A 21,468-nucleotide genomic window follows, 5' to 3' on the forward strand; every position below is an offset into this window, starting at 1 on the left:
CAGAAGATGGCATGTGTGGTGAGGGCAGAGAGAAACACATTCTCCCCACATCCACCTCCCCTTCCCTCCATCACACCTACGCCCTTGCCTCCTCAACATTCATGCTAACCCCTTGTTGGAGACTCACACTCCCTCGGGTCTTTAGGAAGCTTTAAGCATACTGGTTAGGAGTGTGGGCTCTGGTGCCAGCTACCTGGGTTCAAATGCTGGCTCTACCACTTATTAGCCATGTGACATTGGACAGTTTACTTAACTTCTTAGTGCCTTAGTTCCTCCACCTGAAAATGGAGATGATGATGATAATATTTAATTCAGAGCATTGCTGGGAATTCTGAGTTTATCTATATAAGTTGCTTGGATTATGCATGGCACAAAGGGAATGTCTGATAAACTTTAGGTATGACGGCTATCTCTAGATTCCCCCTGCTTAGCACCAAAAGTGGCTCTAGAATGGTTTTCTGAGGAAGGTGTTAGTTAAGATTCTACTCTCCTCCATCCTAGTTCTCCCTGGGAGGCTCAGAGAGGTCCGATCACTTGCCTGCGGCAGAGTCGCCCTTGCTTTTCTTGCTCTGGGGATTTGTGCTGGGCCCTAAGTTACCTTTCACATATCTACCAGCAAGAGGCACTGGAGGCCAAATTGTGGCTGTCTGCGCCTCTATGGGGAAATCAGGGTCCCCGACTCTTGTATTTGCCCACCTTGTGTCCGCCCTGTAACAGGTCAACTTGTCCAGATCCTTGCAGATGTGCAGAATCCAACCTGCTGTATGTCCCTGGGCTAGGGCCTGTCCTCTTTGATCCAGGGGTTGAGAGGTAAGATCATGTCTTTTTTTTTTCAGAGAGGCCGTGATCTCCCAGAAGCGGTTGGGCTGCAATGGACTGGGTCCTTCAGACCTACAGGAGAAAACTTTGGCCAAGCTGGTAGCCCCGCTGGCTCCTGACACCCAAGGTAGGGGCTGGGAGCTGGGCAGGAGCAGGAAGGGACTGTGCCCCTGCTCCCCAAATCACATCTGTCTTCTACCCCTGTTTTCATCTTTCAATCTCCTTTCTTTTGCTCTGTGTCTGTAGCAATCCCTCCATCTAATTCTCTCTCTATTGTGCTACTAACCTCTCCAAGCCTCAATTTCCTGATTTGTAAAATGGGGAAATAGAACCTACCTTGAGGGGATGTTGCAAGGAGGAGCAAACAATGCATGTTAAGGGCTTGGCACATACTAGGGCTTGGTGGCCAGTGGCCACAGTGATGATGTGTTTGTGCCTGTTGCTAGATGGGCTGTAGCTGTTATCATGCTCTCTCTGTCACTGTCTCTCTTTTTCTTTCTCTTCTTCTCCATGCCCCCTGTCCGCCATGTCTCTCTGCCTCGTGTCTCAGTCTCTCTAGGTCTCTGTCCTCTGTCTCGATGTGGAAAGTGCACAAGACTGGGAGTCAGGAGACCTGACTTGCTGTGTGATCTTGGGCAAGTCACTTCCCCTTTCTGAACCTCAGTTTCCCAATCTGTAAAACAGGGGTGCTCAGCCTTACCTGCCTCCCTCCCTCTCAGGGTTGCTGGGAGGATCACAACAAAGCTATCACGTGAGGGTTTCCTTCCATGCAGGGGTCGTTGCTGTGGCTGTCTTTGTTGCTGCCTCAGGACACCCCTGTCTGTCTCTCTGGGTCTCTGGGTCTCTCTCTGTCTCTGTCCCAGCCTCTGTCTATGTCTTTGTCTCCCTCCCTGGGTCCCGGCTCAGTATCTCTGAGCCTCACTGGCCCCAAAGGACCACCTCATTGCCCTCTCCCCCTCAGTGCTGGTCATACCGCTGGTGGACAAGGAGGCTGGGGCTGTGGCAGCCGTCATCTTGGTAAGAGCCCTTGTGGGGTGATATGGGTGGAGAGGAGAGCAGGGGAGGGAGCAGTGGATGGAGCCCCTGTGTGTGTGTGCGTGTGTGTGTGTGTGTCTGTGTGTGTGTGTGTGTGTCTGTGTGTTGAGAACAGCAAGCTGGGCTGGAGCTGGAGGAAATAGGCATCTGGGAGAAGTCTCGGAATTCCTCCACAACCCACCCCTCTGCCCCACCTTGAATGGGCAGGACAAAATTGCTGGCCCAGGCAGGCTTTTGGGGTGAGATCTGCTGCTCTTCAGGCTCTTCTCTTTTATGGGTGTGTGTGTGTGGAAGGGTGTTCAAAATCTTTTTCCTGTCCTAGGAACAGAGGGTTAGCTTTCCCGAATCACCATTACCTGAATATGGGGCAGACTTGGGGTACGGACAGATAAATGAGCTGTTCTTGGTGCACCCAGGGACTCCTCTGAGCTCATTAAAACGGAATTAAAGGTTTCTGAGGCACCTGACCTTTCCAGAGCTGCTGGAGGTGGGGGGCGGTGGGGAGGAGTGGAGGGGGGCACCATGGGAAGAGGAAGGGAGAGGAGGGGAAGGAAGGGGTACTTGGCTTGGTCTCCTCCTCGGCACCCCATCTGCCTGAGCGAGGGAGAAGCGTCCCCCTTGGTTTCTCCCGCCCCCCAGCTTCTGTTCCCACAGGGAACAGATCTGCTATTGGCACAGAGTTCTCAGCACTGCTTCCCTCCCTCCTTTGATCCCAATCTGTGTAGGAGCTGGTCTCTTTGAAGAGGACCGGGGCCAGCACAGAGGTCAAGGTTGGAGGCAGAGGCTTGGTTGCCCACCTTTGCTGAGGAAAAAGAGTCTGGGTTGTCAGGTTCTTGAGGAAGACTTCCTGGGGCTGTGAGGGCTGAGTCAGAAGAGAAGCAACTCCCCACTAGGTGGGGAAGATATCTGGAAGGTTGCTCATCTTGTGGGCAGGAGGATGATTGCCATGACCACCATCCACTTTGGCTCAGATTATGCCAGAAGTCCAGGCTTCAACCTCCTCCTGTGGGGAGAAGAGCCTGTGTGTATGTGTATGTTGTGCATTGGGGAGGGAGATGGAGTCAGATCACTTGAATTTAACTCACCCTAAGAAAACTCTGCTCTGGACTCTCCTCCAGGCTGAGTGCTGGAGTAGAGAAGGGAACCAGACTCATTTCTGCCTTCTAGAAACTCTCAACTTTGAGGAAGGCGGAGACACTCTGAGACCACCGCTGGTCAAAAGAAATAAATGCTGCTAGCGGGTGCTCTAGTGACAGAGGATGGAGCAGCAAGGGGTGCCTCACAGTAGAGACAGCATTTTAGGGGGGTTGAGGGGCATGAGTAGGAGGTCAACAGGCAGAGAAGAAGGGAAAAGATATTCTAGGCAGAGAGAAGAGGATGAGCAAAGGCAGGGAGGGAAAAGGGTGGTGGAGTTTTGGGGGAAGAGTGTGATCCTGGTGAGGCTGAGGTGTGGGGTGCATGCTGTTGAGTAAGGTGCTACCCAGGGCTTTGGCTGCTGGGAGAAGTTCCTGACAACTGTTTCCAGACCTCCTCAAACACTCTGGGCAGTGAAGGGCTCTTGAAAGGTATTTAGATTATTCATGGTCTGCCTCGCCTCCAAGCCCATGCCCTCCTACCCCAGCAGAAATGCACTTCTCTAGGACACCCCTCTTCCCAATGCATACTTGTATCTGACAGTTCCTATCCTGCTTCCTCGTGCTCCCGGGGCCACAGGATCTCACATCCTCTGAGAGGCAGCACAGACAGGCCTGGACCTCCCAGCAGCTGCCAGACCCCAAGAGCAGAGGGTGCAGAGGGTACAGGGGGTGCCACAGGGCAGATCTTTTGGGAGGGCTAACTCACCAGCTCCTTCTTCAAGCCTCATTCCCATCTCTGAGTCTCTGCTGTTGGTATTGATCTATTTATCCATCTATCTATTTATCCATCTACCCATCCACCCATCCATCAATTGAAGACTGTTTCTCAAGCACTGCCAGGCACTGTGTGCTAGGCGCTGCAAACACACAGACTAAAGAGGACCTGCTTTCACAGACCATACAGTCTGGAGGAGTGGGGGGGACAGACAAACGAGAAGGCAAAATAAGAATAGAACTGCAGATGATGCTAAATGCAAGCAAGGAAACCAGGGAGCCCTGCTAGGAATGTTGGGGCCTGATGGAAATGCAGTGGATGGAGGGAGGGCTCTCTGAGGAATATGCAGTCCAGGTGCAGGGCTGCCTGGCTGAGTTCTGGGCCTCTCTGTAGCTCACAGATCCAGGCATCTTGATTGCAGACTCTTTGTGTGGAAGGAGTCTTTGGCTCTGTTCTTCAGTTCTGGGATAATAAGTCCCTTTGAGGAGTAGGCGGCCCTTGGTCTCTGGCATTTGATGCGTGATTTCTGCCCACGCTTCCCCCCAGCTGTGCCAGCCACACCAGCTCCTTACATGGGGATGGAGTGTTCAGGCAACTAGCCATGTTGAACTAGGTGAGGGTGAGGGGCGTGGGGGCTGTGCTGGGCTCTCGACCTTCTCTACAGCTCCAGCGCCCACCACTGAGTATTGCCAGTGGGTCCCAGACAAACCCTTGATTAGCAATAGTAGGTGCAAGTGTATGTTTCTGTTGGTGAGCAAAAAGCTATGTGTGACTGTTGGTGGTGGTGTGTTTACATATGGGGGAGGGCAGAAGTGTGTGCATGGCTTTTGGGTATGTGAACTCAAGTATCCTCTGTACATGTATAAATTTGCACATATAGACACTATGAGTGTGGGCGTGTGGATGTCTTTGAGTCTGTGACTGCACTCTGTTGTGTCTGTGTCTGTGCCTGTGTGTGCACACATGAGCACACACCTGAGTGTCTCCATGGGAGAGTGAGTGTGAGTCTGAGTGTGTGCTGGGGGCACTGAGGATCCTCATGAGAGTGCATATGTGTTGTATGCACATGCTGTGTGGGGATGGGCTGAGGCAGCCCAGGAGTGTGTGGTGGGGTCGGGGGAGGTCCAGGGGGTCCAGGAGGGCTCCATGATTCCTTTCTTTCCCTTGGCCTTCTGAGGCTCTCATTCAGTCTCCCAGCTCTGTACTGGGACCAAGCTGTTTTGGCAGCCCAGGAACTGGTTACTTCCATATCTATAAAGTGGTCCTAACCTTCCTTCTTCCTGAGAGGTGGGTCCAGATGGAAGGAACAAGAAGGGTGTCCTCCCCCATCTACTAACAGTAAAATGCCAACATGTTCACAAAAACCACGTGTGAGTGAACTATACCCCTCTTTTCACTCCCTGTCCTAGGGGAGTCATATATGGAGCCTTACCCAGAGCTTAACCTTCAACACCACCCTTGGCTGCCCAGGCCTCGTCCCGGTCTTCCTGCAGTGTTGCTCCCTCCAATTCGCCTACATGCCATAGGCCACGACCCTCAAGCTAAAGTCCAATTCCTTAGCCTAGCACACAAGGTCCTTCCCCTTGTGGCACCACGAACCCCACTCCTGCCCAGATCCTCATCTCCTTGTACCACTTATTACCCAGCACTGCCGGGACAGCTCCTGCCTGCAGCGTCCCCTCTCTTCAGGTTCTGCTTGTGTTCCCCATGCTTCAGTGCCAGTTCTGGAAGCCTCCCAGATGCCCTCCCCCTCTGAGCTCTCACAGTCTTTAAGTTCCCACCCACCCAGTCTGCCTTCTCCTTCTTTCTCAGGTATGAGGCCCTGCACCCCTCCCCAATGCATCCCCTACTCCATCCTGCCCTAATAAGATGTGAGCTTCCTGATAACCTGCTGGTCTCCTCCTCTCCATCTGCTCCTTGCAGGGGACCTAGGGCAGGGGGTAGGGGGCTGCTGAGAGTAGAGGGAGGATTAAGGAGGGAGCCCCAGTGCAATCACCACGGGGTGCCCCAAGGTGCTGAGCAGCTCTGAGTAGGCACCGGAAGCTGGTGACGCAAGCGAGGAGCTTTGCTGGCAGGGCCTGCAGTGGGTCCCCAGACGGCCCCTCTCTTTCTCTCTCATCTTCTGTATCAAGCACCCAAGCAGGGGTGGGGGAAGGGACTTCACAGAGTATGAAAGATGGACTGAGGGGATTCCTGGTGAATGACACAGGGACGTTGGAGAGGGACAGGATGATGGGAGTGGTGATGAGACTAGTGGTGATGAAAGTGGGCAAAGAAGGTGAGGGAGTGGTTGGTACTGTCCCAACTCTGCCACTTTCTGCTGTGTGATCCTGGGCAAATTGCTCAGCTGTTCTGGACCTTGGTTCATCTGCAAGGTGGATGCCTGCCTTACTGAGTGGTGAGAATCACATGTAAGGCAATGTACTTTATCACTGCATTAATTTATTCATTCATGCATTTATTCAGCCATCTTCCCAAGTTCTTAAGGTACAGCGGATGCATCATAAATGTCTTCCCTTATCCCAAACCTAGACATGGCTCAAACCCCAACTTAGAAAGGTTGGAGCTGGGAGTCTGAGGCTAATCCCACTGATTCCCTTATCAGGGCCTGAAGTGCTCCATGGGCTGGGAGATTGAGAGGGGTCCCAGCTCACCTCCCCCTTCCCTCACTATACACCTGGATTGTGCTGTTAATGAGACAGTGACTGAAAAGGAGATCAGAAAATTTCCACTTCTTTGGATTAGCTGTAGGCTTCCTGGAGGAGGGCATTTTCCTGGAGCCATGTGCTTGGTCAGAAGGACGGGCTTATTTTTGAAGCCCACAGACTGGAATGTGTATGTGTTGGTGGGGACAGGTATGTGTCAGGCGTGGGGAGGGCACTCTGGCAGAGGCAAGAGGCTAGGGGAGGTCACAGCTGGTCCCTCTCCCACATCCTTCCAGGTGCACTGTGGCCAGCTGAGTGACAGTGAAGAGTGGAGCCTTCAAGCCGTGGAGAAGCATGTGAGTTTGGGTAGGGTTAGCATAGGATGGGGACTGCTAAAGACTCTCATCACAACTGGTGGGAAGATGATCTGGCCAGGGAGCTGGACAGACCTGGGTTCCAGTCCACTGCCTTTGGGCTGTGTGACCTTTAGCAAGTCACTTAACCTCTCTGAGCATCAGTTTTACATTTGAAAATGAGGATAAGGATAGCGCCGACCTACTTAGGGTACTGGTGAGATGAGTCAAACATCTTGTCACTGTGTAGGAAGGATTATCCACATAATGATATTGAGGCTCTTTCCTATATTTTATAATGCTGTGACTTTAATATGGACTTAGGTCTCCCCATGGGTGCTCGAGACAGAGAAATCTGACCCTGCCTTGTCTTGGAAGAATCTGGGGCTAGGGGTGGAGACAAACTCTATACATATCTGTTCATGGACAGAGGGATGCTCCAGAGCCATGGGATCCCACAGGAGGATGGAGCGCTGAGGGATGAGTTGTTTGGAACGGGGGTGGAGCAGTAGGCACCGCAGGCAGAAGGAATGGCTTGAGCAAAGGCAAGGGGTTCCTGAGGCGGCGAGCGCGGTAAAGATGGGGCGAGTGGCTCGCTGACGCTCGGGCCGTCCCAGACCCTGGTAGCCCTGCGAAGGGTGCAGGCCCTGCAGCAGCGCGGATCTGGCGCGGCCCCCGAAGCGGTCCAGAACCCTCCAGCGGGGGCGGCAGGAGACCAGAAGGGCGGTGTCGCATACACTGACCAGGACCGAAAGATCCTGCAACTGTGCGGTGAGGACCCGGCTGGGACCGGTCCTGGGGGCGGGGCAGGGGCGAATATGGAGGGGAGGGGCCTATTTGTGGGCAGGGCCTTGTTTGGGTGGACCCGGCCTGAGAGGTGTAGCGGCTGGGTGGGCCGGGCAGCAATTGGAAGGGAGCTCTACGGGCTGGGCGGGCAGATGGATCCCGAGGCGACGCGGCCTTGGGGGAGTCTACGGGCCCTCTCTCTGACCTGCGCCCCACGGTTGCAGGGGAACTCTATGACCTGGATGCCTCTTCCCTGCAGCTCAAAGTCCTCCAATACGTGAGTCCCTAGTCCCCTCCATCTGTGCTCATGTCCCCGTGAGCCCTCCATCTCAGTTCAGATTCCGACGTCCTGCCCCTCCTCTCTCCTCCACCTACCTAAGGAGCCTCCGAGAGGTGAGAGGGTGGGGAGTGGGGGTGGCCCAGATCCACAGTCAGCCCCTCGCTCTGTCCCTTCCTCTCAGCTGCAACAGGAGACCCAGGCATCCCGCTGCTGCCTTCTGCTGGTGTCCGAGGACAATCTACAGCTCTCCTGTAAGGTGAGGGCCCAGGTCTACTGTGAGACTGGGCGAGGGACCCGGGTCTCTGAGGGGAAAAACCTTGCCCATCCTTTAACGAGTCTTCACTGCTCTGTTCCTCAGGTCATGGGAGATAAAGTACTGGAGGAAGAGATCAGCTTCCCGGTGAGTCACGCATCTGTTCCTCATGTTGGAGTCTGCAGGAGCATGTGAGGCAAGCTAGGCACTCCTGGGATCTGCCCAGAGGGACTGGGATCTGCTAGACTCTCTTGGACTCTGGTGGAATTATCTGGATCTTATGATCTACTTAGAAATGTTATGAGAGAAATCGCTTACAATCTACAGAGAGGCTTACTTGAGACCAGTTCACTTCTGTTGGAACATTTTCAGATTGGACTCTTTTAGAATCTTTTAAGATCAACAAGAATCCTTAGAGTCTGCTTTTCTCTCCTGGTTAGGGAAAACCCTAAAGTCCTGCATAGAGGATTCTGGTCAGGAGCAGACCGCCCCTCCCCGCCCCCCAGTGTTGACTCCACTATTCGGATTGACTAAAGAGGTCCTTGAAACTTCCAGACTTGGGGGCGGGGCAGAGTCTGAGATCGCCTGACCTTGGGGAGAGCTGGGCCTTGACTCAGTCTCTCTTCACTCTCCAGTTGACGATGGGACGCCTGGGCCAAGTGGTAGAAGATAAGAAGTCTATCCAGCTGAAAGATCTCACTTCTGTAAGCCATGGCCTGGCTGGACCAGGGGAGGAGGCAAAGGGGAGCCCAGGGCTAGGTTTGTAGGACAGGGCAGCCTAGGAATGTGGGAAACAAAACCCAGGCACTTTCTCCCAATCCACCCCCATGTCATAGCACTTCCCACCCTGCATGGGTCCCTTAGAACTGCCTGTCACAGAGTAGGGTAGAAGGCTGGGAGAAGAAAGCATACCCTCTCTCTCCTCCCCTGCCCTGACTCACCTCCCCTTTGCAGGAGGATGTGCAACAACTGCAAAGCATGTTGGGCTGCGAGCTTCAGGCCATGCTCTGTGTCCCTGTCATCAGCCGGGCCACTGACCAGGTGGTGGCCTTGGCCTGCGCTTTCAACAAGCTTGGAGGAGACTTGTGAGTCTGGGTGGGATGACGTGATCAAGAGATGGAGCTGAGAGGCTGGGCAGGGCTCTACTAGGGTAACAGTGCAGAAAGAGTACTAGGCAGGGGGTACTATTCCAGTAGTTGTGGACTGAACGGTTTGTTGGTACAAGAGACTATGGGATTATGAGGATGCTTGGGCCTTGCAGCTGCTACAACTGAGGCACAGGTAATTGTTGACGCTCCATCACTCATTTTGGCTAATTCAAAATCATATTGAGGTCCAAGTGAGTTAGTCCCCCCTTATCTTTGCCCACTTCCTGCATTTGAGATTATCTACTATTAGGGTCTTAGTCTTCCCCCTTAGTCTTCCCCCTACTTGCTTGTTTGACATTTCTGCTGGGAACTCCCTGATGGATGGGTAAACTCTCTGGGACCCACAGAGCATCATTGACATAGTTAGTAATGGCTAAGGGGAATCCAGGCTTGGGGACTAGGCTAAGCTGAGAGTCTTTAGAGGCATTAAAAGGGCAGCTATATGAATCATTCAAAACAGAGTGGTGGGTAGGGCACAGAGTCAGGCAAACAGATTTAGTCAGGAAGCATATCTCAAGAGCAGAGGTCAGGTTTGGGGCCTAGGAGTGGTATCATAAATAGATTTCATGTCCTATACCAACTCACTAATTGGCAGTAGCTGCCTGAAGCATTGTGTTGAGACTGGATCTTAGAATTGTGGTCTCCTCCTTCAGACTGGAGACTTGCCCAGGCCAGAGTTGGGTGTTCTTCTGCTCCTACCCAGGAGCCCCTCTACTGATTAGCCATGTCTGTCCTGGGAGTTCAGAATGTGAATGCTGAGAAACTTGGTCCAGCAGATCTAGCAGTTTGGGCCAAGTCAGGGAGGAGCAGGCAGGTGAGGAGTTGAGAGATGTAGAGAGATGCTGACAAGATGCTTAGCCCCTGGGGCCTGAGCAAGCAGGCTAGGTTTGAGGGCCTGGAGCCCCTGCAGGAAGTAGAGACGGGAGATATTGGGACTAGAAAGGTATCAGAAGCCCAAAGATGGGGTCTGCAGGGGTGAGGTAGAGATCTGGAAGTCATAGGTCTGTGCAGCAGGACCTGCCAGCACAGAGCTGTATATGCAGTTGGATGGACCTGGGGAAATGAAGACAGGCATAAAGCAGAACCTGCTGAGGCAGGGAGGATATGGGATCAGTGTCATTTGGTACTGGCAGTCATCCTAGTGGTGGGAGAATGTCTGCCATTTGGTAAACACATTGGAGCACCTACTGTGTTCAACTGTGCGCTGACCAGAGGGCCTTAGAAAGGCCTTTGGGGAGAGGAGTGCAGAGTGAGCGGGGGTCTAGCAGGGCTGTGACCTCTCACTGCTGGTTCTGGGACTGGGTTCTTAGCCCTAGACCTGGAGGAGAGATGGTACTAGAAGGGAAATGAGGTGGGGCTTTGGTGACAGCCCTGAGGCCCAGGGCTGGGGCAAGGCCATCTCTGGGTCCCACATATTTCAGGGAGTGAATGCTGAATGATTTCATCAGCCAACATGGGGATCAGCTCAAAGCAGTGACTGTAGAGAAGCTATTTGGAACTCACAGAACAGAGACTCCAGAATCCCTATAGCTGGGAGTGTTGTGGGGCTGCTAGCAAGGGCAGAGGTAGAGTACAGATAAGACATTTAGCAAACCCTTTCCAAATATCTTTCCTGTACAAGGCTCTGCCTTGGACATAGGGTGATACAGTTATAGTCCCTGCCTTCAAAGCTGAAATTTATTTTCAGGACATAGAGGGAAGAGAGTGGGAAAAGCATTCCAGGCAGAGCAAACTGTGGAGAAAAGCATGAAAGTGTGAAGGAGCCTGAGGTTTTCTCAGAATGATGAGGATTTTAGTGCGGCTCAAGCTGAGAGATGCCCAGAGATTCGGGGAGAGCTGGGGAGAGTAGGATAGTGACAGGAGCTGGACAAGATAGTGCAGTGCCACTGCTTCTCCTTGAGAATGAAAGAGCTCCTTGAGAGGACCAGAAGACCGAGCTCTGGCCAGGGCAAGTCTCCAGTTTGAGGGAGGAGATCAAACCTCAGTGTGGGTAAATCTGAAGTCAAAGGAGGGAGACATGGCTCTGGCTTCAAGAAACAATAGTCTGAGGAGGAAGACACATTTTGGGCTAGGAGAATGAGACTTCTTCCCTCAGGGAGCCCCTAGTCTGAGAGGGAAGCTGCCCCAAGATGCCTGTACAGTGAGCAGCCCCAGTAGAGGAGAGGGATGGTTAGCTGGTAGATCTCTGAGAGGGCTTCCTGGAGGAATGGAAGTAAGGAGAAATGGGGAGAGAAGTCTGTCATTCTCTCCTTCCCAGTGACCCCTGCCCTCCTCCCCCAGGTTCACGGACCAGGATGAACACGTCGTCCAGCACTGCTTCCACTACACCAGCACGGTGCTCACCAGCACCCTGGCCTTTCAGAAGGAGCAGAAGCTCAAGTGTGAGTGCCAGGTGAGTGAGCTGCCTTACGCCTCTCTTGGGGACAATGTCACCCAGCTTTCAGCCCCAGAGAGTCATCTACAAGGGAAAAACCCATGTCTCCACCGCAGAGAGATTACCTAGTGCCCTAGAGGCCTCTTTCAGAGGGAGGTCAGTAGTTTCTTAGAACAGCGCCAAAGGCTGCAGGCACTGTATCCCTCTAGTGTTCAAGTTGGGTACTACAGCAACATCTGGGTGGTTGGAGTCGGAGGTGAATGCATATCTGAGACTCAATATTTCTATCCGTCTTCACTGAGGCTATCCTCCCGCTCCTTCGCTTAGTAGCCAAATGATATAATTAGACTCTGCCAGTCTCCAGCATGTCCTGAGAGCCCTAGGAGATGAATGAGAAGACCCTGGGGCTGTTGGAGGCAGGGGGCTGAAGAGGGTCGCCCCCTGTGAACCCATGTGATCTCCATTTTCTCCATTCCAGGCTCTTCTCCAAGTGGCAAAGAACCTCTTCACTCACCTGGGTGAGTGTATTGTCCTCCTCCATACCTAGCTGTGGGGTGGGAGTTGGGGGCTGGAGTTTTGGGGAGGAGAGGTGGGAGAGCTTGGCCTCAGTACTAGAGCCTGTTCTCACCACTGCCCTGGACGCTTCTTCCTCTCACAGATGACGTCTCTGTCCTGCTCCAGGAGATCATCACAGAGGCCAGAAACCTCAGCAATGCTGAGATGTGAGTGAATCTACCCCGAGAGGGGCAAGAGAGGCCCCAGGCCTCAGTCTAATGCTCTCCTTGTCTCCCCATTTTTTCCCTCTCCACTGCCTTCTTGTGGGACCCTGTCACCTTTTGTGTGATCCTTTATTTCATGCCAGTGTCCTTCACTAGACTGTAACATCCAGTTACAGCAAGGGTGGGGCTCTCTTTGCTAGCCATGGGTCCTCAGCTCCTAATACAGTGTGTGGCACAGAGTAGGCGCTACAAAAAAAATCATTGGTCTGGACTAATGTCTGGAGTCAGCCCATGCTGAGAAATTTCTCACTAGTGAGCACTCCTTCCAGGCCTCGGAAATCCAGGCTTTGCCTCAAGTCGTGAGAAGTGGGGGGTAGTCAGAGAGGGATGTCAGGGTCCTATGGACCAAAGCCGTCTCCCCACAGCTGTTCAGTGTTCCTGCTGGATCAGAATGAGCTGGTGGCCAAGGTGTTCGACGGGGGCGTGGTGGAGGACGAGGTGAGGCAGGCCCGCGAGCAGGGAGTGTGTGGCCATGGTCCCAGGGTCCGGGTGTCCGCAGGGGGGACTGGGGAGCAGGCAGGACAGTCGATGGTCTGCTCTGTGTCCGGCCACTAACTTCTTCCTCCCTACCCATGCCTGCCCCGGCAGAGCTATGAGATCCGCATCCCAGCCGACCAGGGCATCGCGGGCCACGTGGCGACCACGGGCCAGATCCTGAACATTCCGGATGCGTACGCACACCCGCTTTTCTACCGTGGCGTAGACGACAGCACTGGCTTCCGCACGCGCAACATCCTTTGCTTTCCCATTAAGAATGAGAACCAGGGTGCGAGCTCCCGGCGGAAGGGCGGGCGGGGCGGGGCCTGAGGGCCGGGACCTGAGCAGGGTTGGGCAGAGCCGAACAAGAGGGTCCGCAACCCTACCCCACCCCACCGCTCTAGCGTCCCTGAGCAGAAGGGACAGGGTTTCCCAGGCATGGGACATCCCTTGAGGACACCCTGGGAGGGCAGATCCCCGCCAGACACATCCACCGGCCGGTCCTAGCCCCTCTCCGGCTCCCAGAGGTCATCGGTGTGGCAGAGCTGGTGAACAAGATCAACGGACCATGGTTCAGCAAGTTCGATGAGGACCTGGCCACTGCCTTCTCCATCTACTGCGGCATCAGCATCGCCCATGTGAGTAGGGACAGGGGCAGGGCCAGTGCAGGACGCTCTGCCCTCCTCTTTACATTGGTTGTCCTTGCTCTATCCAGAGCCGTTTGTGCCCGACCTGGGAGTCAGAGCCCGGCCACTAGATTGCTATGCCACCTTCAGTGTCTGCTGGTCACTTCTGGCCTCACTTTCCCCTCCGAAAATTTACTATTTCTCGTCCTGTTCCATTAGCCTCCCAGGACCATGGGAGATCCCAGTTATTATTCATCCAACCCCGCCACCCCTCTTCCTCTGGCAGCAACCGCCACCCAAGCTCATGGTCAGCTTCTTTTTGGGAAATGTTGGGTCTCATTGTCCAGAGCTGGCAGCTCTGGCCTGGGACTCTAACCCATTGGTCCCTGACACTATCCCTCATCTTGCTTCTTTTTCTCTGCTGTGGGCCTTGGGGCAGGCTCCAGAGGGGATGCAAAGTGCCAGATGGAATGCTAAGAGGCTTTGGGAGGAGGAGAAAGGGGACGTTCTGATAAAAGTTGGCGGGGGCTCCCTACTCTGGGCTGAAGCTCAAAGGCCCAGCCCAGGACAAGAAGGGGGATTCTATCTGACCCCTTTGTCCCACTCCTGGGCCTTCTGAGGTATCACGGCCACCTTGCTTGAGCCTCATCTTTCCCTCTCTCCCTTCTCCCTCAGTCCCTCCTTTACAAGAAAGTGAATGAGGCCCAGTATCGCAGCCACCTCGCCAACGAGATGATGATGTACCACATGAAGGTGAGGCTTGCAAGGAGCTTCTGTACGTCTCCCCAGAGTCCGAAGGTCCCCTGCAGCCCACCTGCTCCTTCCTTTCCTTCCCTAATCCTCATGGGCCTAGGACGGGCCTGAGCTTTCTGATCACCCTCTCTTGAAAATAAGAAGATAGACCCAGTGCAATGCCTGGCCTCTAGCTCTTTCAGGACAGCCTATTCCAGGCACTTTCTGGTTCAGCCCCAAGGCTGGTGGCAGGACTAGCCCAGAGAAGAACCTAGGTTGGCCAGTTGCTTCCCATGTCGAGGGATAATTCCCATTTGAGGAATGACTGAAGGCTGAGAGGCCCACTCAGGGCCTCTCCCACAGCTCCCCTGGGGACAATGATCCTGAGTCCTGGGAAGTCCTAATTATGATATTCTATCCCATTTCCAGACTCTGTGTCAGGCTATGTGGTGGTCATTGCTGATTTGAACATTTCCTCTTACCTGTGTCTAAACCAAAGTGTCCCAGACTGTGTGGATAGGGTCAAAGCTGTAGTAGGAAGGACTGAGGTTGGACTCTGAAACAGTACCTCTAAATAAAGAATCTTCAAGTTAGTGCCTATGAAAGCCTACCATGGTTTGGGGGTATCACAAAGGGGTGTCTTCTGTCTTTGCTGAGGGTAAGCTGTTACAGATGAGGATGGTCTTCAATAAAGAGGCACAGTAGGTAGGCCACAGGGCTGTAAGGGGAGGGTAGTGATCTCCTGCCCAGTGTCAATCATGGAGTAGATGGCCCAACTAGCATGCACTCTGGGTTAAGGGTCCCCCTGCTGTGGGAATTTGTGGCTGAGTACACTAAATGGGTGGAGGTCATCTTCTAATCCCTGGCTGGTCCCCTGTAGGTTTCTGATGATGAATACACCAAACTCCTCCATGACGGGATCCAGCCTGTGGCTGCCATTGACTCCAACTTTGCCAATTTTACCTATACCCCTCGCTCTCTACCAGAGGATGACACTTCCATGGTGAGCTTCCCCTTCCTGCCACCCACTGGACTATGGAGGCAGAGGGTGTGCAGGCAGAGATTTAAGTTAGATGTGTACAGGAACTTCCTGGCAAACCAGAGTCATCAAGGAAGGCTATAGCATCTCCCTTAGAGATGGAGTGGGCATGTGGTCTGCCAGCACGGGCCACAGGGCCTGCCCACAGGCAAGGGGCTGGCTCAATGATTGCTGAGGGCTGCTCCAGAACCAACAATGCCCAGGGCATGGAGCCTCAGGGTTGGCACCTTGCTTCCCACTTTTTCTAAGATTTTTGTGTGAATTTGGTTCCAAGTGTTCTTAGATCCTATATTTATAAAAGTTCTTGGCTCCGAGAATGCTTCGTGCTACCATTTTGTGGTTCTCTAGTATAGATCTAAAGATCTAAGACTCCAAAATTTTGGAGGCTTCAAGAAGGGCCAAAGCAAAGGCCCCATCTTGAAACCGACAGTCCGTCTGACCCCTCCCTTCCACCTTCCATAGGCCATCCTGAGCATGCTGCAAGACATGAATTTCATCAACAACTACAAAATCGACTGCCCAACACTGGCCCGGTGTGTGCCCTCGGCCCTCCCCTCTAGGACAGGCAGCTCTCATCTCTGCCCCCTTCTGTCCTTCACTCTCACGTCCACAGCCTCCAGCCTTCTGGGAAGTGGTGTCTCTGGGACAACTAAGGAAGACTCAAGTCTTGTGGGAGTGGGGAGGATCCGTGCATGAGAGGCAATTCCTGGACACTGGGACTATGAGGAAAGGAAAGGAATGGGGCAGGGCAGAGCCTGCAGGGCTGCCTGAAGGAGGAGAGCCTGAGGCCCCTCTCCTGCCCTCTCCCCTCCTCCAGGTTCTGTCTGATGGTGAAGAAGGGCTACCGGGATCCCCCTTATCACAACTGGATGCATGCCTTCTCTGTCTCCCACTTCTGCTACCTGCTCTACAAGAACCTAGAGCTCACCAACTACCTCGAGTGAGTGGCTGTGTTTACCCTGTCTGCTGCTGGGGTCCCCTTCTCCGGGACAAGGAAGCACCTCCTGTATGGCAGGCACTTTACATGCATTGCCCCATGGGACCATCTTAATAGCCCAGTGAGGAAGATTGCATAGCCCCATTTCCTGGGTCAGACTCGCTCACAGTCACATACCTAGGGAGTGATAGGCCTGCCAAACTCCAAACCAGGGCTTCTTTCCAGGAAGGGGAACTAGGTGTCCCGAGCTCCTGTCTGGGTGCTGGGCATCTCATCCTGCTGTTTCTCCTCTGGGGGCCTGGGAAGGGAGCCCTGGCTGGACCTCTCTCCTCTCTGTCTCTCAACCAGGGACATCGAGATATTTGCCTTGTTTGTTTCCTGCATGTGTCATGACCTGGACCACAGAGGCACAAACAATTCTTTCCAAGTGGCCTCGGTGAGACTCTGTCCTCCTTACAGTGGGAATCCTCCTCGGGGTGTCTGGGAGTGTCACTTCTCCAGCCTAAGGAGAGGTGGGAGCTGGTGAGACCAGGAGCTTGAGGCTCTCCCAGGTTTTGTGCTGGACTCTGAGAAGGGGGTAGCGGTGGGAGGAGCAGGGGAATGCTTAGCTTAATATGGTGGTTGCTTGGATCTGGGTGTGATGAATGATCAAGTTTTCCTGGATTTTCCAGAAATCTGTACTGGCCGCACTCTATAGCTCCGAAGGCTCTGTCATGGAGGTACTACCATTCTGCCCCAGCCCCCCACTTTCCATCCACTCCCCCGTATCCTCCTGTCCTCCTCATTCCCTTGATGCAGATGACTTACAAACTTAAACTGTGACCCAGCTCCTCCTGTTCCCGAACCCTGCTCTTCGAGAGAGCTGCAGCCACCCCCAGAGCATGTCTGGCTCATTTTCCTAGATGGGCTTGGAGGGTGCAGGTGCAGATGGGAGTATGAGTCAGGCTGAGGTTATGCTGGAGCCCAAGTTTGCAGAGCGAGGACTTGTATTTAGTATGATTCTCTCTGTAAGTCTGGGAATGCACCGTGCAACCCTTCTCTGCCAAGCCTGGACAGGATCCACTCTTATCCCACTCAGTTTTGCCTTAGATTCTTTAGTTTGGGTCTACCCACACCCAAATGGGGGGCTTCTTGGGGCAGGGACAAAATCTGAGACCCCTCTGAGTTCCCTGCACTTGGCACAGGTCTCGGCACAGTGCGAGAGCCAAAATTCCAATGTCACCTTGCCCCATACTGCCCCCCACCTCTAGAGACTGGTTCTGCTTGTACACTCCCAGAGATGAGGGACTCGCTCCCTCCTGGGATGCCTGGTGGCAGCCCTGCTTCTGCCCTCTGCACCCTGGGCTGAGCCAGCTCCTCCTCCTAGTGACAGCCCTTCAACATCAGGAGACAGGGGCTCTGCCCTCACCTCATCAATGCCTTTCCTTGTCAGCAAACAAATCTTAGCTGCATTAATCAGTGTCTAAGGACTCTGAGGAATCATTTCAGAATCATTCCAACTTGAAAGACCCTTAGAGTTTACCTTATCGTGTCCCTCCATATGACAGCCGAGGAATCTAGGGCTCAGAGCTGGCTAGGGCCTTGTACAGGTCACACCAAAGATGGGAATAGAGCCCAGAAAGGGAACTAGCACCCTGACTCCCCACTTCTGCCTGCTCTGCTCATCTTGGGGATCGGGGCTGGGCCAGGCCTGCTCCCTCTCTTGGGGTCAGTTGTGAGGGGAGCCCGCCACCCCGGCTGGGCCCCATCACTCCTTTTCCCCCAGAGGCACCACTTCGCTCAAGCCATCGCCATCCTCAACACCCACGGTTGCAACATCTTCGACCACTTCTCCCGAAAGGTGATGGGGCCAGGGTCGGGGTGAGGGGATGGAAGCTGGGAGATGCCTCAAGACAGGAGAAGGGCTGATGGGTAGAGGTTCCTCAGAGCCGGGGAGGGGGAAAGGGTGTCTGACAGGAGGGTGCGACATCTCCCCACCCCCACTCAGGACTATCAGCGCATGTTGGACCTGATGCGGGACATCATCTTGGCCACCGACCTGGCCCACCACCTTCGCATCTTCAAGGATCTCCAGAAGATGGCCGACGGTGCCTGCCTTTAGCCCTGGGCCTTGGAGTTGGGTGGGACTGCCAAGAGGGGGATTTGCCTGGAGAGCATCCCCAGGAGTTTAGACCCACCCCCTCCAGCATCAACCTACTTTGAAGACCCAGCCTGGCCCCTCGGCTCCTATCCAGGGTGCCGAATTCCCCAGACCACTTTGGGGTGGGCCCTGGGGGCCTTGTCCTCAGAGAGAGGATGCTAGGAGGCTGAGCCCCACTCCTTGACCCCATCTTCTCCCCAACAGTGGGCTATGACCGAACCAACAAGCAGCACCATAGTCTCCTCCTTTGCCTCCTTATGACCTCCTGTGACCTCTCTGACCAGACCAAGGGCTGGAAGACCACGAGGAAGATTGCAGTAAGGGCTGCCCCACCTTGGCTATATTTTGGGGAGACATATCTAGACCACCCCAGGGTGACAGACGGGGAGTTTCAGCAAGGGGCATAGACTCACCAAGGGTCACACAGCAAGTCAGTGGCTGGTCGGAGGTGGGCAATCCAGCCACTCTTCCCCATCTGGGGCTATCCCTTTGCTAGGCTGGGGATGGTGAGGATAGACCCTGAGGTGGGGCTGAGGGAGGCCTCAGTTTGCCCCCTTGGGAGGGGGCTGTTGAGGAGCTTGGGTAGATGGATCCCACTCACAGGATTTGATGAGAGTGTTGGCCTTTCAGGAGCTGATCTACAAAGAGTTCTTCTCCCAGGGAGACTTGGTATGTAGGGACTAATCTCAGGGTGTTCAGGTTGGGGGTGGGTTCCTGGCTTGGACCTGGGAGGGGCTGAGTTAGCCTGACCTTGGTACCAAGTAGAGAAAGAGGGCCAGGCCTGATGACTTCATGCCCATAGGAGAAAGCCATGGGCAACAGGCCAATGGAGATGATGGACCGTGAGAAGGCCTACATTCCTGAGCTGCAGATCAGCTTCATGGAGCACATCGCAATGCCCATCTACAAGTGAGGGGGCTCACGGGGACTTCTGGGGACTCTGCACAGAGAGGGTGGGATGGGGCAGGGCTGACCATGGCCATCGCAGCAGACAGAGGTGCTGGCTTGGCCCAGGCCAGCTCCAGTGATTTATACCTCTACCTCTGGGCAATGCTGTCTCCTGCTTTGCCCCTAAATGAACACTTCATCCTTGATCCCCTCTGGAAAGAAACCATCATGCTCTCCTTGAGTGTCCAGTCCTATGCCTCACACTCTTATAGAAGTTCTACCTGTGGTATAGCCCTAACCTTTCTTGCTGCTCACTATCTGACTTCTGACCTCTATCCCTGCCCCCATGCACCCCCAGGTTGCTGCAGGACCTGTTCCCTAAAGCAGCAGAGCTGTATGAACGTGTGGCCTCTAACCGTGAGCACTGGACCAAGGTGTCCCACAAGTTCACCATCCGCGGCCTCCCAAGCAACAACTCGCTGGACTTCCTGGATGAGGAATACGAGGTCCCTGAGCTGGATGGCACTAGGGGCCCTGTCAATGGCTGTTGCAGCCTTGACGCTGAGTAAGCCTTTCCCGGGACCTTTCTTTGCCCAGGCCTCCTCCCAAAACCCTCCATTGGCCTGACCAGATGCCCCGGGAACAGAGCAATGGGTCCTGGGTTCTAGACCAGAACTTTCTGTGTAACCTGCGCAAGTACTGACCTTCTGGGCTTCAGTGTTCTTTGTATAATGGAAGCAAGACTTCTAGCCTCACCAAGACTTTATTTGTCCTCTGAGAACATAGGAGTGACCCATGAGCAGTGGGCCCTGCTCTGTACCTCTGACCACACCTTGGCAAGTCTTCTCCATGCCACTCCTCTGTGGCAGCCTGGGTGGTTTCTCCTGGGCCCCAATCCTGCCCCACCACATCTGTGCCCTTTTCTCCTCTCCAGGGTCCTCATGCCAGGAGAAGGTGGGACTTCTCAGTGAATAGAGGTTGGGTCTTAGAAACAGTCATTGGCTCTGTGAGAGGATGGGAAATAGCCATGGGGCCATAGGTTGAGAGAGACCTAAGGACCACCACTAACTTCTGGTGGGGACGAGGACCTGGGGTGATTGATACAGGGACCTCACGAGGAAGCTGCCAGAGGGACACTCAGTGCTCTGGGGAGAGGGGGCTCAGGAAGAAAGCAGGATGGGAACGATGGGCAGGAAGGATCCCTGGGCTGGGAGACCGGCCCCTGTTGAGTCAATGCTTCTTCCTGGCTGTGCGAGCCTGGGCAAGCCCCTTCCCCTATGGGCAAAACAGGAGGGTGAGACAATCGGTTCTCTGAGACCCCTTTTGGATCAAAGTCTCCATAGCTCCGTGGAGTTCCAGGAGAGGCTGTGGAATGCCCCCGCCACCCTGAGTCCCTCAGAGGCCCCCTGAGTGTACTCCCTTAGCCTGAGCCCCTCCCCCATTCCTACAGCCAGAGAAGAACCTGGCCTCAGCCCGGGCAGGGTGTCTCTCCCCTCTTCAAGGCCATATCCACCCATGCCCCAGGGCTTGGGAGACCCCATAGGGCAGGGTCTCTCCAGTGAGCCTGGCAGCTTCTTCCTTCTCTTTTGTTCTGTACTTGTTGTGGGGTGGGGGGAGGGGGGCCACCTGCCTTACCTATTCGGAGTTGCCTTTAGAGAGATGAGTTTTTCTAGGATTCTGTGCAACTGTTGTATATGGTCCCGTGAGCTGACCGCTTTGTACATGAGAATAAATCTATTTCTTTCTACCAACTCTCCCCCGTGGGGCTGTTTGCAGACTTTGTGCATATGGTCGGGAGAAAACAGAATTGGGGGAGGCACATGTCCATTGCAACTCTCTAGCTACCGGAGCCCCCACCCCTACTGCCTAGTCCCTCTTCTGGGGGAGTCATAGACCTATTGGGGCACCTCTGGGTCAGTCCTATGCCAAATTGTGGGGGCTTACGAGTAGACAGCAGATAAGGAGGCCTGGGCATGGAACAGCAAGAGGACATGTTGGCTGGCAGAGATTGTGGACTAAAAAGGGAGAACTGAGGGCCTGAAACAATCAAGAAGGTTGCCTGGAGAAGGTGATCTTCTGCTCCTCCTAGACCCTCTGCCTGCTGACCTACTCTGGTCATGAGCGCCCATACAGCTAGGGCCTGGGCCTGTGAACTGCCTTCTAGCCACAGGGATGTGTCCACATAAGTCCATCCACAGGGATACCCCTGAGTCTGACTCTACACCAGATGCAGCCCTGGGGTGTGTCTGTGGAGTCATCACCCCCACTCTCTGGGCTGCGAAAGCGTTTGCCTCTGCATAGACAGA

At 54.2% G+C, this 21,468-nt stretch overlaps 1 protein-coding gene across 1 annotated transcript in view; it reads left to right on the plus strand.

Moving 5' to 3' along the window:
* Positions 1–20,883, plus strand: part of PDE2A (phosphodiesterase 2A) — a 61,248-nt gene extending 40,365 nt beyond the window's left edge. Inside the window, exons 6-32 of the mRNA XM_025051580.1 lie at positions 837–946; positions 1,781–1,836; positions 6,647–6,706; positions 7,321–7,474; positions 7,714–7,766; positions 7,951–8,025; positions 8,128–8,169; positions 8,658–8,726; positions 8,977–9,107; positions 11,451–11,562; positions 12,023–12,062; positions 12,203–12,266; positions 12,689–12,761; positions 12,912–13,089; positions 13,326–13,438; positions 14,102–14,179; positions 15,039–15,161; positions 15,660–15,730; positions 16,015–16,137; positions 16,483–16,570; positions 16,806–16,853; positions 17,900–17,974; positions 18,122–18,221; positions 18,479–18,591; positions 18,905–18,943; positions 19,077–19,183; positions 19,521–20,883. Of these exons, the coding sequence (XP_024907348.1) occupies positions 837–946; positions 1,781–1,836; positions 6,647–6,706; positions 7,321–7,474; positions 7,714–7,766; positions 7,951–8,025; positions 8,128–8,169; positions 8,658–8,726; positions 8,977–9,107; positions 11,451–11,562; positions 12,023–12,062; positions 12,203–12,266; positions 12,689–12,761; positions 12,912–13,089; positions 13,326–13,438; positions 14,102–14,179; positions 15,039–15,161; positions 15,660–15,730; positions 16,015–16,137; positions 16,483–16,570; positions 16,806–16,853; positions 17,900–17,974; positions 18,122–18,221; positions 18,479–18,591; positions 18,905–18,943; positions 19,077–19,183; positions 19,521–19,731 (2,506 nt within the window). The 3' untranslated portion in view covers positions 19,732–20,883. The remainder of the gene's footprint in view (positions 1–836; positions 947–1,780; positions 1,837–6,646; positions 6,707–7,320; positions 7,475–7,713; positions 7,767–7,950; positions 8,026–8,127; positions 8,170–8,657; positions 8,727–8,976; positions 9,108–11,450; positions 11,563–12,022; positions 12,063–12,202; positions 12,267–12,688; positions 12,762–12,911; positions 13,090–13,325; positions 13,439–14,101; positions 14,180–15,038; positions 15,162–15,659; positions 15,731–16,014; positions 16,138–16,482; positions 16,571–16,805; positions 16,854–17,899; positions 17,975–18,121; positions 18,222–18,478; positions 18,592–18,904; positions 18,944–19,076; positions 19,184–19,520) is intronic.
* Positions 20,884–21,468: the final 585 nt, after the last annotated feature.

Source organism: Pteropus alecto, unplaced genomic scaffold, assembly GCF_000325575.1.
Source record: "Pteropus alecto unplaced genomic scaffold, ASM32557v1 scaffold468, whole genome shotgun sequence".
Classification (NCBI taxonomy): domain Eukaryota; kingdom Metazoa; phylum Chordata; class Mammalia; order Chiroptera; family Pteropodidae; genus Pteropus; species Pteropus alecto.